At 53.5% G+C, this 15053-nt stretch overlaps 2 protein-coding genes across 5 annotated transcripts in view; both read left to right on the top strand.

The window, feature by feature from the left end:
- Positions 1-9222, top strand: part of Sh2d3c (SH2 domain containing 3C) — a 33341-nt gene extending 24119 nt beyond the window's left edge. For all 3 annotated transcript variants that reach the window (XM_038337890.2, XM_038337891.2, XM_038337892.2), the window contains 8 exons: positions 860-1314; positions 1990-2114; positions 4391-4923; positions 5933-6048; positions 6484-6655; positions 7588-7699; positions 7914-8120; positions 8633-9222. In XM_038337890.2, the coding sequence (XP_038193818.1) occupies positions 860-1314; positions 1990-2114; positions 4391-4923; positions 5933-6048; positions 6484-6655; positions 7588-7699; positions 7914-8120; positions 8633-8808 (1896 nt within the window). In that variant the 3' untranslated portion in view covers positions 8809-9222. The remainder of the gene's footprint in view (positions 1-859; positions 1315-1989; positions 2115-4390; positions 4924-5932; positions 6049-6483; positions 6656-7587; positions 7700-7913; positions 8121-8632) is intronic.
- A 1453-nt stretch (positions 9223-10675) lies between these two features.
- Tor2a (torsin family 2 member A) lies at positions 10676-15013 on the top strand. 2 transcript variants are annotated; one of them, XM_038336777.1, is made up of 5 exons: positions 10676-10881; positions 12329-12594; positions 13117-13292; positions 13948-14079; positions 14308-15013. In XM_038336777.1, the coding sequence occupies exons 1-5, from the start codon at positions 10695-10697 to the stop codon at positions 14489-14491; spliced, it is 945 nt and encodes a 314-aa protein (XP_038192705.1). In that variant the 5' UTR covers positions 10676-10694; the 3' UTR covers positions 14492-15013. The 2 variants fall into 2 exon arrangements, with proteins under 2 accessions (XP_038192705.1, XP_038192704.1); XM_038336776.1 differs by having other exon boundaries at positions 13948-14075.
- Positions 15014-15053: the final 40 nt, after the last annotated feature.

The following is a 15053-nucleotide window of genomic DNA, read 5'->3' on the forward strand; positions in this document are numbered from 1 at the left end:
GTGAGCTTGGTTAGAGAGCAGCCTTTTGGCTTTTTGAGACAGGGTTTCTCTGTGTAGCTCTGGCTGTCCTGGGACTCGTTCTGTAGACCAGGCTGGCCTTGCACTCAGAACCACCTTCCTCTGGCTCCCGAGGGCTGGGATTAAAGGCGTGCTCCATCACTGCCTGGCTGAGAACATTTATTTTTGGGTCTCAGTTTTGGCCACATGGAGTAGCTGGGCTTAGTGGACTTTGTAAAATCACAGACCTGGACTGATGGGTCACCTGGCCCAGTGTCCCAGCACAGGGGATCGGGTTTGTGGAGGTGGATAGATATGGTGGCAGCTTCCTTGGAGGCTGGTGGCCCTGGTGTGCGCAGAGCACCAGGTCTTCACAGTATACAAGTGGAGCTCTGGGCAGAAACACAGCAGGAAGGGCTCTGAGTGGAGCCTGTGGGAGATGAACGGATTTGTCAGCTGTATTCTAGGCAGAGAGGGTATCTTGAGGGAGCAGACACACCCAGAGATACCCTGGGGTCCAGGGTGGGTGGAGGACGGTGTCTGGAACTCATTTGCCTGACAAGAACCCTGAAAGGGGCTGGGTCTGAGACCTAGGTGTGTAATCACAGTGATCCCAACGCTTACAGTCATTGTGCCCTGTGCACATTCCAAGTGCCACCTCCTGCCATTCCTGGGCCTCTGTGCATCTGACCCAGGGCCTCAGCTGAGTTGCCACCTTGGAACCTGGTTCTAAGCTTCAGCTGTCCGATGTCTACCAACTGTGCTCTAGATGCTGTCTTGATGTCCCCAGTTCAAAGTCCCCATGTCCCCTGACCCCGGCTCTGGTATTCTGGCAAACTTAGTTTCTCCATACTTTCTGTAGGTCTCTGAGACCCTGGTGCAGCGCAACGGCGACTTCCTCATCCGGGACTCACTCACCAGCCTGGGGGACTATGTGCTCACGTGCCGCTGGCACAACCAGGCCTTGCACTTCAAAATTAACAAGGTGGTGGTGAAGGCGGGTGAGAGCTACACCCACATCCAGTACCTCTTTGAGCAGGAGAGCTTCGACCATGTGCCAGCCCTCGTGCGTTACCACGTGGGCAGCCGTAAGGCTGTGTCCGAGCAGAGTGGGGCTATCATCTACTGCCCTGTCAACCGCACCTTCCCACTGCGCTACCTCGAGGCCAGCTATGGCCTGAGCCAGGCCAGCAGCAAGGCTGCCAGCCCCGTCAGCCCCTCGGGCTCCAAGGGCAGCCACATGAAGAGGCGAAGCGTTACCATGACCGACGGGCTCACCACTGACAAGGTCACCCGCAGCAATGGCTGCCCCAACAGGTTAGCTAGGTCCCCACTCTCCCGGTTTGTTAAATGGGGTGTCAATAATGAGAAAACGGGTATGGAAGGGAGGCCCAATTTCCCTGAGCTATGTGAGGCTCTGCAGGGGAGTGGGAGGCTGAGGGCACCAGTGAGAGGCTGTCTATGCAGAGGATGGGGTCTATGGTCTAATTTACAGAGACCACGGGGATAAGTTGGGCTCTGGCCTGCATGTCTCTTCCTGTCATTCCTCTAGGGACAAGAGAGACGTAGAGGAGCCCGAGAAGCCTCAGCTTAGCCAGGTGTCCCCAAACTGTGCCTCGAGCCTAGGAGAAGAGAATTCTGGGTAGGGATAGATAGGGAAAGCAGGGTAATTGAGGGAGGGAGGTGACTGGAAAGTAAGTCAGTAGAAGCAGGTAGAGCTGTGCCCACTGAAGGTCGGGGTCTGTGGAAGTCAGGCCCACTGGGGGCTGTGTCTGGGAGTTGGGACCTGCTGTGGGTCAGCTGAGGTCAAAGCCCACTGGGGCCAGGGCTGGGAGTTGTCTGCTACGCCTGAGCTCTTCCGTCTCCAGCTTTTGCATTTGTCCGTTGAGAAATTGAACATGACAGTCACTTTTTCTGCTTCTGAAGTTAAGGGAGTGGGGAGCAGGGTGCCCTGATTTCTGACCTCGGGGCTCACTGAATCCCTATCCACAGCACCTCGCTGCCCCATCCTCGGGACGCCATCAGGAACTGTGCCCTCAGCATGGACCAGATCCCAGAACTTCACTCACCCCTGTCTCCTATCTCCGAGAGCCCCAGCTCCCCTGCCTATAGCACTGGTAAGCTAGCAGAGGGGGTGGGGAGTCTCTATGGCTTGTTCCTGCATCAACAGTTCACAGCATTTCCATGGGTGCCAGGCAGTGGGCATGAAATCGGTTCTCAGCATGAGCCCCAGGATGAAGGAAGCCTCTGGAGGTGCGGCATGGGCCAGGGCTTGAGGATGTACATACATACACTCATGCCTCAGTGCTTGGCCTCCGCAGGCAAAGCTCCCACTGCAGCTGCCTAGCAAGGACCCAGCAAGTGCGTCCCTAGGCTCTAGTGTTAGTTTAGACCAGGCTAACTCAGGCCTGTATGCTTTGCTGTTTGTTGTTCCTTTGAGACAGTTTCTCTGTGTAGCCTTGGCTGTCCTGGAACTCATTCTGTAAACCAGGCTGTCCTTGAACTCACAGAGATCCACCTGCCTCGGCCTCCCAAGTGCTGGGATTAAAAAGTGTCTAACAAACTGAAACCTAATCACCCAGCAAGCATTTTACATTTTAGAGTAGTTTAAGGTTTGTAACATAATTGAGATCACGGTACTCTGTGCTTATAAATTCAAAGAAAAGTCAGCACATGCCCCCAGTTTATTTCTGAAAATATAAGCAAAACAAACCTCAAATGGTGAAACAAAATGTCTTATTCCCAGAGTGGCCAAAGCATTGTGACAGGCACTGTCTCCTGGGAGCTTTGGCCTGGAGGAAGCATTCTGTGCCTCTAGAATGTCACCGTGTACCCCATGGCTCCCCTTGAACTCAAGGCCACCAGCTTTGTCAGTGCACACACTTGGTTTCTTTTTTTGCTTGTTTGTCTTTTTGTGTGTTTTGTTTTCCGAGACCGAGTTTCTTTGTAGCTTTAGGACCTGTCCTGAAACTCACTGTGGCCTCGAACTCACAGAGGTCCACCTGCCTCTGCCTCCCAAGTGCTGGGAGTACACCAGTGCCCAGCCACACTTGCTTTCAAAACAGCACCTCCATGTGAAAACATTTATTTATTTATTTATTTATTTTGGGTGTTTTGAGATAGGGTTTCTCTGTGCAACAGCCCTGGCTATTCTGGAACTTACTCTGTAGACTAGGCTGGCCTTGAACTCGCAGAGATCACCTGCCTCTGCTTTCCGCATGCTAGGATTAAAGGCGTGTGCCATCACTGCCCGGCTACTGTTATGTTATGTTATGTTATGTTATGTTATGTTATGTTATGTTATGTTATGTTATGTTTCACTGTGTAGCCCTGGCTGGCCTGGAACTCACTATGTAGATCAGGCTGGCCTCAAACTCATAGAACTGCCTGCTTCTGCCTCCTAAGTGCTGGGATTAAAGGATCACACCGCCACACCTTGCTTGTCTCTGCCTCATGAGGGCTAGAATTGCCGGCATGAGCCACCACACCTGATTTACTGTTTTGTTTTATAATTTCTTTACATTTACTAACTTATTTGCATGTGTGATATGGGGTAGGGGCACAAATGGTCCACAGCACATATGGGAAGGTCAGTGGCAACTCAGAATGTTGTTGCTCTCTACTGTGTGGGTTCCAGGGATCTAACTTAGGCTGTTAGACTTGGTGATGTCTTCACTCACTGTGCCATCTAGCCCTATCCCCCTTTGTTGAGACAGGATCTCTCTAAGTACCTCAAGCTGGTTTGGAACTCATGTGGCTCTGACTGATGTTGTATACCACCATGCCTGGCAAGACAGGGTTTCTCTGCATAGCAGTCCTGGCTGTCCTGGAACTCACTTTGCAGACCAGGCTGGCCTCAGACTCACTGAAATCCTTGCAGACCAGGCTTAGCCTCGAATTCACTGAGATCTTTGTAGACCAGGCTAGCCTCGAATTGACTGAGATCCTTGTAGACCAGACTGGCATCGAACTCATTGAGATATGCCTGCCTCTACCTCCCAATTGCTGGGTGGGATTAAAGGCCTATGCCACTGCTGCCAGGTAGCATTCACCTCTTTTTGTTGGTTTTACTGTTGATGGTGAGTCTCTAGCTCTTTACCAGCTCTGGGCACACACCCCACACCCCATAAATCATTATTGCTTACTTGTTGGGTGATAGACTCCAGTAGGCTTTGCTTCCCTGGACCACTTGTGGCTTTCTGATGTTGCAGCCTCTTCGGGACAGGGGCATGCAAGCACCATTGGTTTAGGGACTGCTGAGTATCACAGAGCGTCCGCCTCTACATGCTGGGAGGTGGGGACACCACCTCTATACACAAGATGGGGTAGTGGAGAAGGGGAACACTTTTTTAAGGGCAGCCGAGATAACTAATCTCCTTTCTCCTCTCTGCAGTAACCCGTGTCCATGCCGCCCCCAACACCCCGTCTACCACAGCACAGCCTGCCTCTCCGGTTGCACGCCGCTCCAGTGAACCTCAGCTATCTCATGGAAGTGCTCCAAAGCCTCCTGGGGAGTCAGAAAAGGGTCCCCACGCAAGCCCATCTCACACCTTCTGTAAAGCCCCACCGTCCCCATCCCTCAACAGCTACAGTGACCCGGACTCTGGCCATTACTGTCAGCTCCAGCCTCCTGTCCGTGGCAGCCGAGAGTGGGCCGCGGGAGAGGCCCCCCGGAAGACTTGGAGCTCTGGGGAGAGGCAAAAGGAACTGTCGGAAAATGGGGTCCCTGACGGGGAGTGGGGCAAGACCTTCACAGTCCCTGTCGTGGAAGCCACCTCGTCTTTCAACCTGGCTACCTTCCAGTCACAGCTGATCCCCAAGGAGAACCGGCCTCTGGAGGCGAGCCTTCTGCGCAAGGTCAAGGAGCTGCTGTCGGGGGTGGATGCCCGGACGCTGGCCCGGCACGTCACCAAGGTTGACTGCCTGGTAGGTGTTAGAAACGCACCTTCATCTTCTGGCCTTGCGGTCAGGAGTCAAATGGTGAGGGGCTGACTCCCCCCGAGGACAGTGAAGCCATGCCGGCTTCACAGGTGTCTTTCTAGGTTCTGGGACACTGGGCTTATCTGTCATCTGGCACGAGGACCTCCTTTCTTCTCTTTTTCTTTGTTTTGTTAGGGTCTCACTATGTAGCTGTGGCTGGCCTAGAACTCACAGAGATCTGCCCGCCTCTGCCTCAGTGCCACCGGCCCTGCCCATTTTTTTATTTTAAAAAGCCAAACCCAACTAGCTCCAGGACAGGCTCTAAAAAAGCTGCAGAGAAACCCTGTCTCGAAAAACCAAAAAAAAAAAAAAAAAAAAAAAAAAAAAAATGCCAAACCCAAGATATTCCTACAACCTCTAGAAGTTGGTTTGGAATGAGGGCTAACGTTTTGAGGGAACTTAGAGAATGTCCTGGTTCCAGCCTAAAGAAAGTCAGCTCCTGATTTAGGGAGGAGAGGAACCTGGCCCCCGCCCCCACACCCCCTAGTGGACGGCAAGCAAAAACCATTCTCTCACCGGTAAACTGTCAAGATCCCACAGTGCGATCCTGCTATGAACCCTAGTTCTTCCTGTACCTCACTTCTCTCTGTAGTTTGCGATATATGCTGGTCTGAGAAACCAGGAAGTGAGAAAAGACACGGAAGGGATGTTGCTAGGCGAGAAGAGGGAGAAACTGGGTTGCAGGCCCGAGTGTGTGCCTTGGGTTGGCAGTCTAGGATAATGGCATCCTGGCTCTTAATCGTAAGTGAGTATTTAACATGGCACATACCTCTGGACATTTTCCCGTCCTCCCATTTTACAGATGGGGAAACTGAGGCTCAGAAAGGAGTAATCACTTGCTCCGTGTTCTCAGTGGCCTCGCAGTCAGGCGACCCTCTTAGTTGACGCTCTGACTCCCAGATGGCTTGGACCAACTCTGACAGGAAATTAATCAGCCCTTTGGGCGTCTTTGCAGGTTGCTAGGATACTGGGCGTTACCAAGGAGATGCAGACCCTAATGGGAGTCCGCTGGGGCATGGAGCTGCTTACCCTCCCCCACGGCCGGCAGCTAAGACTAGACCTGCTGGAAAGGTAAGGTGTGCACCAGCCAAGGGCTGCCTTACCGGCTGTCCCAGGGTTCTGACCACTCCTCCCATTCCATTAGCCAATCGCAACCCTTTGCTATTCGGCTCAAAGCCAGGCTGATTTACCAAAGACAGCAGCTGATCGATTGGCTTCTTTTCTCGCAACCCCACATCCATCAACCTTGGCCCCGCCCACCATTACTGTCCTCTGCGTTCATTCTAAAACTCCGCCCTTTGGATTTCGCCGATCAATTACAAGCCCCTCCTCCTGGCATCCCGATCCCGCCCCTGACTTATATTGTCCCGTTGGGCTTCCTTCGCCTTTGCCTGTCACTCCGACTGCGCCCCTTAGTCCTTAACTCTGCTTTCGGCCTCGGCCCTTTAAGACCTAAGCCTGGCCCCGCCGTGGGTCACTTCCCCTCTGACCCGACCTCTCTCACAGATTCCATACCATGTCCATCATGCTGGCGGTGGATATCCTGGGCTGCACGGGCTCCGCAGAGGAGCGGGCAGCGCTGCTGCATAAGACCATCCAGCTGGCGGCCGAGCTGCGGGGGACGATGGGCAACATGTTCAGCTTCGCTGCGGTCATGGGCGCCCTGGAGATGGCCCAGGTACTGCGGGGTCCGCGGGGCGTGGCCCGGGGCGCGTCCCCTGTGGGGGTGGGGGGATAGAAGAGCTTTCTGAGTCTCTGGGTTCCTCTGTCAAAGATCCAGAAGAGTTCTCCCACGTTTTACCATCTGATCCCTTCTCTGGGCCTCTGTTGCCCTACCTGTCAGATGAATGAGAAACACTGAGGTTAAAGAATATACAGACAGTGTGTTGGTGGGCGGGCTGGAGAAATGGCTCAACCAAAGAGAGCATCCTGTTCTTGCTAGAGGGCGAAGGGTCTGTCCATTCCCAATCTCCAAGTCACAAACATCTTACACCTCTTACTCCGCCTTCCAGTCTTGCGTGCCCATGGGGCACAAAAATACACTAAGGCACACACACACGTACACATAAAATAAGAAAATCTTTAGAAAACAGAACATACAGTGGGAGCAGGTTCCAACTCAGTTATTTGAATGCATGTTGGGCACAATTCGATTGCCTGCACCTCATAAACCAGGCATGGTGGTGCGTGCTTATAACCCCAGCACTGGGAAGTGGAGGTGGGGGACCAGAAATTCAGTACATGACACTCTGCTCCCCAAACAACCAAGACATACAGTGTCTGTGGTTTGGGGAGCTCTCTGTAGGTGAGGCACCCTCAGCCCTTCACTGCCTCGTGAGAGAGACTCGGTGTTGTCCTGTCTTACAGAGGCAAAGCAGCAGCTGGGAGCGGTCACTCAGTCCGAAGCTGAGATTTAGGGCTTGTGAATGTGTTGCCATGGTTTCATGGATGACGTATGAAAAGCACCATTCCCATTTTATGAGCGACAGCCAGGAAAATAATTATTGCCCCACATCTGGGTGTCCGTTCAGTCCGTGGGGTGGCCTGTGACCAGCTGCTCCTGGAGGGGGGTCTTTTCCTAGCCGGTGTCTCATAGCCCGGTCTCCCCAGATCTCGCGGCTGGAACAGACGTGGGTGACCCTGCGGCAGCGGCACACGGAGGGTGCCATTCTGTATGAGAAGAAGCTCAAGCCTTTCCTCAAAAGTCTCAATGAGGGCAAAGGTACCTTACTTCTGACTCTGCCTTCTCTGGGTTACCAGAGTCTCTCCTGGGGTGGCGAGGATGAGAATGTGACCGTTTTCCTTTTCCCTGTGGGATGGCCATGTCCGCCCTGCCCACGTCCAGGGTGGGCTCACCAGGGAAAGAGGGGACTGTCCCAGGCGACCGGTGCTCTATGGGACTGTAGTGGACTAACTGCCCGTCGCGCCCTCCACAGAAAGCCCGCCCCTGAGCAACACCACCTTCCCACACGTGCTGCCGTTCATTACTCTGCTGGAGTGTGACTCGGCCCCCGCCGAGGGCCCTGAACCCTGGGGCAGCACAGAACACGGCGTGGAGGTTGTGCTAGCACACTTGGAGGCCGCCCGCACTGTGGCACAGCACGGGGGTCTCTATCACACCAACGCCGAGGTCAAGCTGCAGGGTGAGTAGCGGCCATGTCTCTAGGATCCTGCCCTCTACTGGCTTTCCTCGTCTCCCTCTGTCCACGCTGCTTCCCTGTCTCTAGCCGTGCACTGACATTCCCCACTCCTCAGTCTTGCCTCCCTCACCCCGTCAATCCTGTCACTCCTTTGGTCCACAAGCAGTTGTCAGCCAGAGCATCAACTGCCGGTGTGAGGTGGGTTGAGAGGCACTGACATCTTTCGAGTGTCTCGAACGCACAAAGCCCCAGGTCACACCCCGGTGCCACCTGCACACACACAAACACAAGTCACCACCTAGTCTTTAACAAATCCCAGGCTGCAAATAGTTGAAGGAAGACTAGGTGCCAACCGCAAGCCGTATTCTCTGGTGTGTTTTGTTGGGTCCCTGCAGGGCTAGGGAAAGGTTCCTATGAGTAGGGCCCTGAAGGATGAGACCCCTCCTCGAGACCCCTGCCGTGTCTCCCTTCTCCAGACCCCTGATGTGTCCTCCTCTTCTCCCCCTCCCCCACAGGGTTCCAGGCCCGGCCGGAGCTGCTGGAAGTGTTCAGTACAGAGTTTCAGATGCGCCTCCTCTGGGGCAGCCAGGGTGCTGGCAGCAGCCAGGCCCGGCGCTATGAGAAGTTTGAAAAAGTCCTCACTGCCTTGTCCCACAAGCTGGAACCTGCCATCCGCTCTAGCGAGCTGTGACCCCGGAGAACTTGCCTCTCTGCAGCTGCGGGCAGCATTGGGGGCAGAGGGGTTCAGGACTTTCCCAAGACACCACAGGAACACTGTGATCGGCCCAAGAATGTTCTGGGTTCAACTCCAGGATCCCCCTTGCACTTCCAGGGTTCTGAATGGACTCGGAATTCCATCCTTCCATCAGACACACACAGAGTCTCCCTTCCAAAAGGACAGGAACCTCTGTTCTTCCCACCGGCTTCCGCTGTTTCCCATCTCTGCCGAGGTGCCCTGTTTTTGAGCCAGGGGAGGTTCCCTGTCCCTCTACCTTCCTCCGGCTCTCCATCTTGCTGTAAATAAGTCCGATCTGTAAATATATGTACAGAAGCCACACCTTCTCTTTCATACAATAAACTTGAATGGCTTTCTTCTGTCCTGCGAGGCCTGGCTAGGAGGAGGCACTTTCCTCATGTCAATGGTGAATGAAAAACTTCAGCACCAAGGACTTTCCATATTATACAGCCAACCAGGGTTATGGCAGACGATCAATCAGTCACTCCCTGACTTCAGGACCTCAGGCATTAGCAGGGGAGGCAATCAGTCCAAGCCAGTGCAGGAAGTAGGGGCCTACTCCTCACTCTCCTCTGAGCTCACGGCCTGTCCAGAGAAGCCATAAATAAGCAAGAAGCCCAGAGTTTGGGTTAGAAGGGCTCCTTGAAGTTAGGGTTATGGAGAGATGGTTTAGAGGACACGGGTTCAATTCTCAGTAGCCATATGGTGGCTCATGAATGCTAACGACAGTCCCAGGAGATCTGGTGCCTTCTGGCCTTTGTGGGTACCACACACGCGTGATGTGCAGGCAAAACACCCATACACATTTTAAAAAACCTTTCAACTGGGTGTGGTGATTACACCTTTAATCCTGTCACTTTGGAGGCAGAGGTCGGGCTAGGCTGCATAAGACCTCTCACCTCAAAAAAATAATCCTCAGAAAAAGGATCCCAGTTTCCTTTAGGGACTTTTCCTGAGGCATAACAGAATAGGCAAGCAGATGGGGAAGTACGGGCTGACGGTAATCCTAGGTCAAGCCTCAGACCTCAGGAACCTGTTCACCTTTAATCCCAGCACTCGGAAGGTGGGGCAGGAAGATCTCCATGAGTCTGAGGCCTGGCTGGTCTACAGAGCGAGTTCCAGGACAGCCAGGGCTACACAGAGAAACACTGTCTGGAAAAATATGAGAGACAGAAGGAAGGGAAATTTTTTTGATTACCCAGACTTAGAAAATTGCTGCCTTTTAATTTACTTATTTATCCATTTAGTCCGTGTTTGCATGCACATGTGGATATCAGAGGACAGTTTGCAGGAAATGGTTCTCTCTTTCTAGCAGGCAGGCTCTGGGGACTGACCTCAGGCTTGGTGACACTGAGCCGGCTCGTGAGCCCTGCTGACTATCTTCTGAGCAAAAACACTTAATGTGACCGCATCTCACTGAATATCACTTCCCTGGATATAGCAGGTGTTGTTACCTGACACAGGCAGAGAGACGCTGTCAGAAAACCTAAGTTTGCACGCTTTGTTACACAGATTTTTTTTAAAGAGCTTGGAAAAGGCGCCCAGCAAAGTGTAAGGTTCCGCACAAATTTTTGTTATTATCGTTGCGTCACCCTCTTAGCAATCCTTTATTCTTTCTGAGGTAGGGTGATGGCCCCTAGTTACCCTTGGCCACGAAACGTGGGCTACAGCCTCGGATTAGGCGGTTCGCTGGCTCCCCCTGGCGGCCAATTTTTGGTACTGCTACCAGAGCACCCTTCGGGTTTTAAAGACGCGAGAAAGGGGAGCCGGGAGTTGTAGGCAGTGGGCGTGGCTGCTGCGGAGCGGTGCGCACCGGGAGCTGTAGTTTACAGGTCCAGGCGATGGGCGGCCTCAGGCCGAAATCGGGACTCAACCGGATGGCTGTTGCTAGCCGAGGCTGCTGGCCCCGGGGCTCTATCCTCGGGCTGCTCGGACTGGTCTTGGCCACCGCCACCGCCTGGGACGTGGCTTCTCTGTACTGCAGTTTCAGCTCGTTCTGCGAATGTGACTTCAGGCCGGACTTGCCGGGTGAGGGGTGGGAGCCAAGGCGGAGGGGTGGGCAGCCGGGGCCCGCCGGGGGGTGGGGAATCAGAGAGCCTCCGGCACAGTCCTGAGGCAAGGGTTTGTGGGTGCTCTGTGGAGAGGGGCGCCTGGTGGCTTATGGTAGGCCTCCCTTGTCGCGGGGGGAGAAACCTGCCGGCGGCCCGGATCTGGTCTGTACCTGAGGCTGGCGCTCACTCGGGGCTGGTGCAATCCAGGGAGTCGCGGCGAGGGGGCGCTGCCGCAAGGCTCTTGCTGAAGTGGCTTCTTGGTCTCTCCTTTGGACAAATATCCCAGAGGCCTCGGACATGCCTTTCCTCTTTGCCTTGAGTGATGCCTTTTTTTTTTTTTAATTATTTTATTGGTGTTTTTAGCCTGTATGTATATCTGTGTGAGGGTGCTGGATCCTGGAGTTACAGTTGTAAGCTGCCATATGGGTGCTGGGAATTGAACCCCCATCCTCTAGAAGAGCAGTCAGAGCTCTTAACCACTGAGCCAACTCTCCAGCCCCCGTTGTTTGTTTTTTTTTGTTTTTGTTTTTCTTTTTTAAAAAATTGATTTTTTTTTTAACTGAGCTCTACATTTTTCTCTGCTCCCCTCCCTTCCTCTCCTTCCTCTTCAACCCTCTCCTATGGTCCCCATGCTCACAATTTACTCAGGAGATCTTGTCTTATTTTACTTCCCATGTAGATTAGATCCATGTACATCTCTCTTAGGGTCCTCATTGTTGTCTAGGTTCTCTGAGATTGTGGTTTGTAGGCTGGCTTTCTTTGCTTTATGTTTAAAAACCACCTATGAGTGAGTACATGTGATAATTGTCTTTCTGGGTCTGGGTTACTTCACTCAAAATAGTGTTTTCTAGCTCCGTCTATTTGCCTGCAGAATTCAAGATGTTAATTTTTTGCTGTGTAGTACTCCATTGTGTAAATGTACCACATTTTCCTTATCCATTCTTCAGTCGAGGGGCAATTTTTTTGTTTTTGAGACAAGGTTTTTCTACATAGTGCTGACTCTCTTAGAACTCTGTAGACCAGGTTGGCCTCAAACTCACAGAGATCCACTTGGCTCTGCTTCCAGAGGGCTGGGATTAAGGGTTTGTGCCACCATGCCCGGCTGATTTTTCTTTTCCCTTCCCTTTCCTTTCTTTTTCTTTCTTTCTTCCTGTCTTTATTTACTTTTTGTTTTTTTGAGGCAGTGTCTCATCATCTGAGTCTTGGCTTGGAATTCACTGTGTAGCCCAGGCTAGCCTATACAGAGATTCCCTGCCTTTGCATCCTGAGTGCTAGGATTAAAGGCATGTTGGAACTCACCGTAAGCCCGGGCTAGCCTTTGGTTAGCTGGACTATTGCTGTTTCTGCCTTCCGAGTGTTGAGTGACAGACGTGAATCACCAGCCTTGCCATCTGCCTTGATACACTTTCTATCTGTGGCCCTAGGTCTGGAGTGTGACCTGGCCCAGCACCTGGCTGGCCAGCATCTGGCCAAGGCCCTGGTGGGGAAGTCACTGAAGGCCTTTATCCAGAACCCGGCCCCCAGCAAACCACTGGTCCTTTCCCTGCACGGCTGGACAGGCACCGGCAAGTCCTACGTCAGCTCCCTGCTGGCACAGCACCTCTTCCAGGGCGGCCTCCGCAGCCCTCACGTGCACCACTTCTCCCCCATCATCCACTTCCCACATCCCAGCCACACCGAGCAGTACAAGGTAAGGTGGGTGTGTCCAGGTCCCCTTCCCAGCCCTAACCCGGAGAGGGTTCCAGACCACACACAGGGCTCACCGGGGTGTCAAGGAGGAGCTTGTTTTCTGATACTGGAGAGGAGGCATCAAGAGAGACGTAGGGACCCATGGGGCAGATAGTACAGAGTATCTGTGTCTGCGTTCTTGGGGCCCCCTTAGCTTTTAGCCCCGATTTGGTGCCAGCTCTGATTACTGCTGCTCCTGATCCATCTTAGCTGTCAACACTGTGGGGAAGGTTTAGCTTCCTTGTCATACTAATCAGTAGCTGTCATGAATGGACAATTGGGGCCCTGCTCGCCTATTAATTGGCTGTGTGACCTTGGACAAGTGTCAGAGCCTCTCTGGGCTACGCTTTTACCATCTGTCTCAAGGGGTTGGTGTTCTCTGGAAACAGATCATCTCTCTGGGGAGTTTTTCTTGGCTTGGGAAGAAGTTTGGGATTGGGGCAAGTCTTGGACTTCTTTGGAACTCCTGTTTTTACCCCCACAGAAGGAACTCAAGAGTTGGGTCCAGGGGAACCTCACTGCCTGTGGCAGATCTCTCTTCCTCTTTGATGAGGTGGACAAGCTGCCCCCTGGCCTGATGGAGGTGCTGCAGCCCTTCCTGGGCCCCTCCTGGGTCGTGTACGGGACCAACTATCGCAAAGCCATTTTCATCTTTATTAGGTGGGTTCAGCGTGGGAGCAGGCACAGTGGGGACACTGGTCAGAGGGTCAGCTGTCCAACTTGGGCCTGTGCTCCCAGCTCCTCACACTGTCCCTGGCAACTCTCATCGGAGGTGGCTGACTTCCCTCAGACTTTTAGATCCCTGCTGCTGTGCGGAACCCCTGCCTGGCCATCCCTTTTTGGTAGCCGAGAGGACACAGGCCTGTGAGAAAAGGACCACTGGCCCCCACCTTCTAACTCCATCCCTGTTCCCAAGCCATGACTCCTTAGGCCAAACTGCCGAGCCTCTTTGAGCACCACCCTCTGCTTCAGAAGCTCGATCAGTGCTAATGCCCCACTGGCCCCTTGGGGAAAGCTACTTAAAGGGGAAATACATAGACCAAAGGACGCTGTAGCCTGAGTGGGATGGCGCACACTTGTAACCCAGCATTCTGGACCCAGTCAGGAGGATGGCTTCAGTAGCCAGACACTGTGTCAACCCCACCTCCCATTTGGTCTGTGAATTGCAAAGTGCATGGTACCTGCATGCTACAGAGACTTGGTCATCATGGGAACTGGGAGGAGGAGGACACGGACCCACTCTGCTTACTGAGTCATGTTAGGTGTCACCCTCTAGCCCCTCAATGAGTCTCAGCCTGGGTGCTTGTGATTTTAGCAACACTGGTGGCGAGCAGATCAACCAGGTAGCCCTGGAGGCATGGCGTAGCCACAGGGACAGGGAAGAAATCAGCCTACAGGAGCTGGAGCCAGCAGTCTCCCGAGCTGTGTTGGACAACCCTCACCGTAAGTCGGCTCTGGGACATCCTCGTGGGCTAGACCCTAGCGTCTGAAGCGGTGTCCATTGCACCGTAGTTGTTCCCCCAGGCCTCTGCACACCCCGCTGTTACCTGAGTTACCTGAGCAGCGGAGAAACAGCCCGACTCACTCAGCTTGCACACACACCCCCCAGCATGGGGCATGAATTCCTGACATGAAAAGCTCACCAGGCTTCCATGCCTACCTGCCCTTCTTGCAGATGGCTTCTGGCGGTCTGGCAACATGGAGGAACGCCTGATCGATGCTGTGGTGCCCTTCCTCCCACTCCAGCGGCATCACGTGCGCCACTGTATCCTCAACGAACTGGCTCAGCTGGGCCTGGAGCCCCAGGAGGAAGTGGTTCTGGCTGTGCTGGACAGCATCACCTACTTCCCGGAGGATGAGCAGCTCTTTTCCTCCAACGGCTGCAAGACAGTGGCCTCCCGAGTCACCTTTTTCCTCTGAGAACCCAGGTGGCATCACCGCCTCCTCTGTCTAGACAGAACAAACAGGAAGGCCTGGGTCTCCTGAAGGTGGGACCTTGAGCACAGAATTAAGATGAAGAAGGATGTTGGCCAGGCCAAGGAAGAAAGGCCTAGAAGGCATCTTCACCAGGAAACTCCTGGGCACCCCAGAACCTCACAGCCTTGCCACTGCCCTGCAGCCTGAGCCTTCTCAATGTGAACTGTAACTCAGGGATGACGGCTCGTGGCTGCTCCCATCCAGGGCTTTTAACTGCACACCTTGCCGGCTGGGTTCTACGCGAGATCTTAGCCTGTGGCTGGACCTGGAAATCCAGCAAGGCCAGACTGGAACCTCACAGTTGGACCAAATGGAGGGCTCGAGCTGCCACCTGGGCCTGGATTTCACAGTTTTTAATTTTATACGAGAGAACAGGGTTAATAAACGTAGCCATGGGATCGGAACATTGACGAGGTTTCTTGTTGCCCTTGGCGGAGGCAGCTT

The sequence above is a fragment of the Arvicola amphibius genome, chromosome 7 (genome assembly GCF_903992535.2).
Source record: "Arvicola amphibius chromosome 7, mArvAmp1.2, whole genome shotgun sequence".
NCBI lineage: Eukaryota > Metazoa > Chordata > Mammalia > Rodentia > Cricetidae > Arvicola > Arvicola amphibius.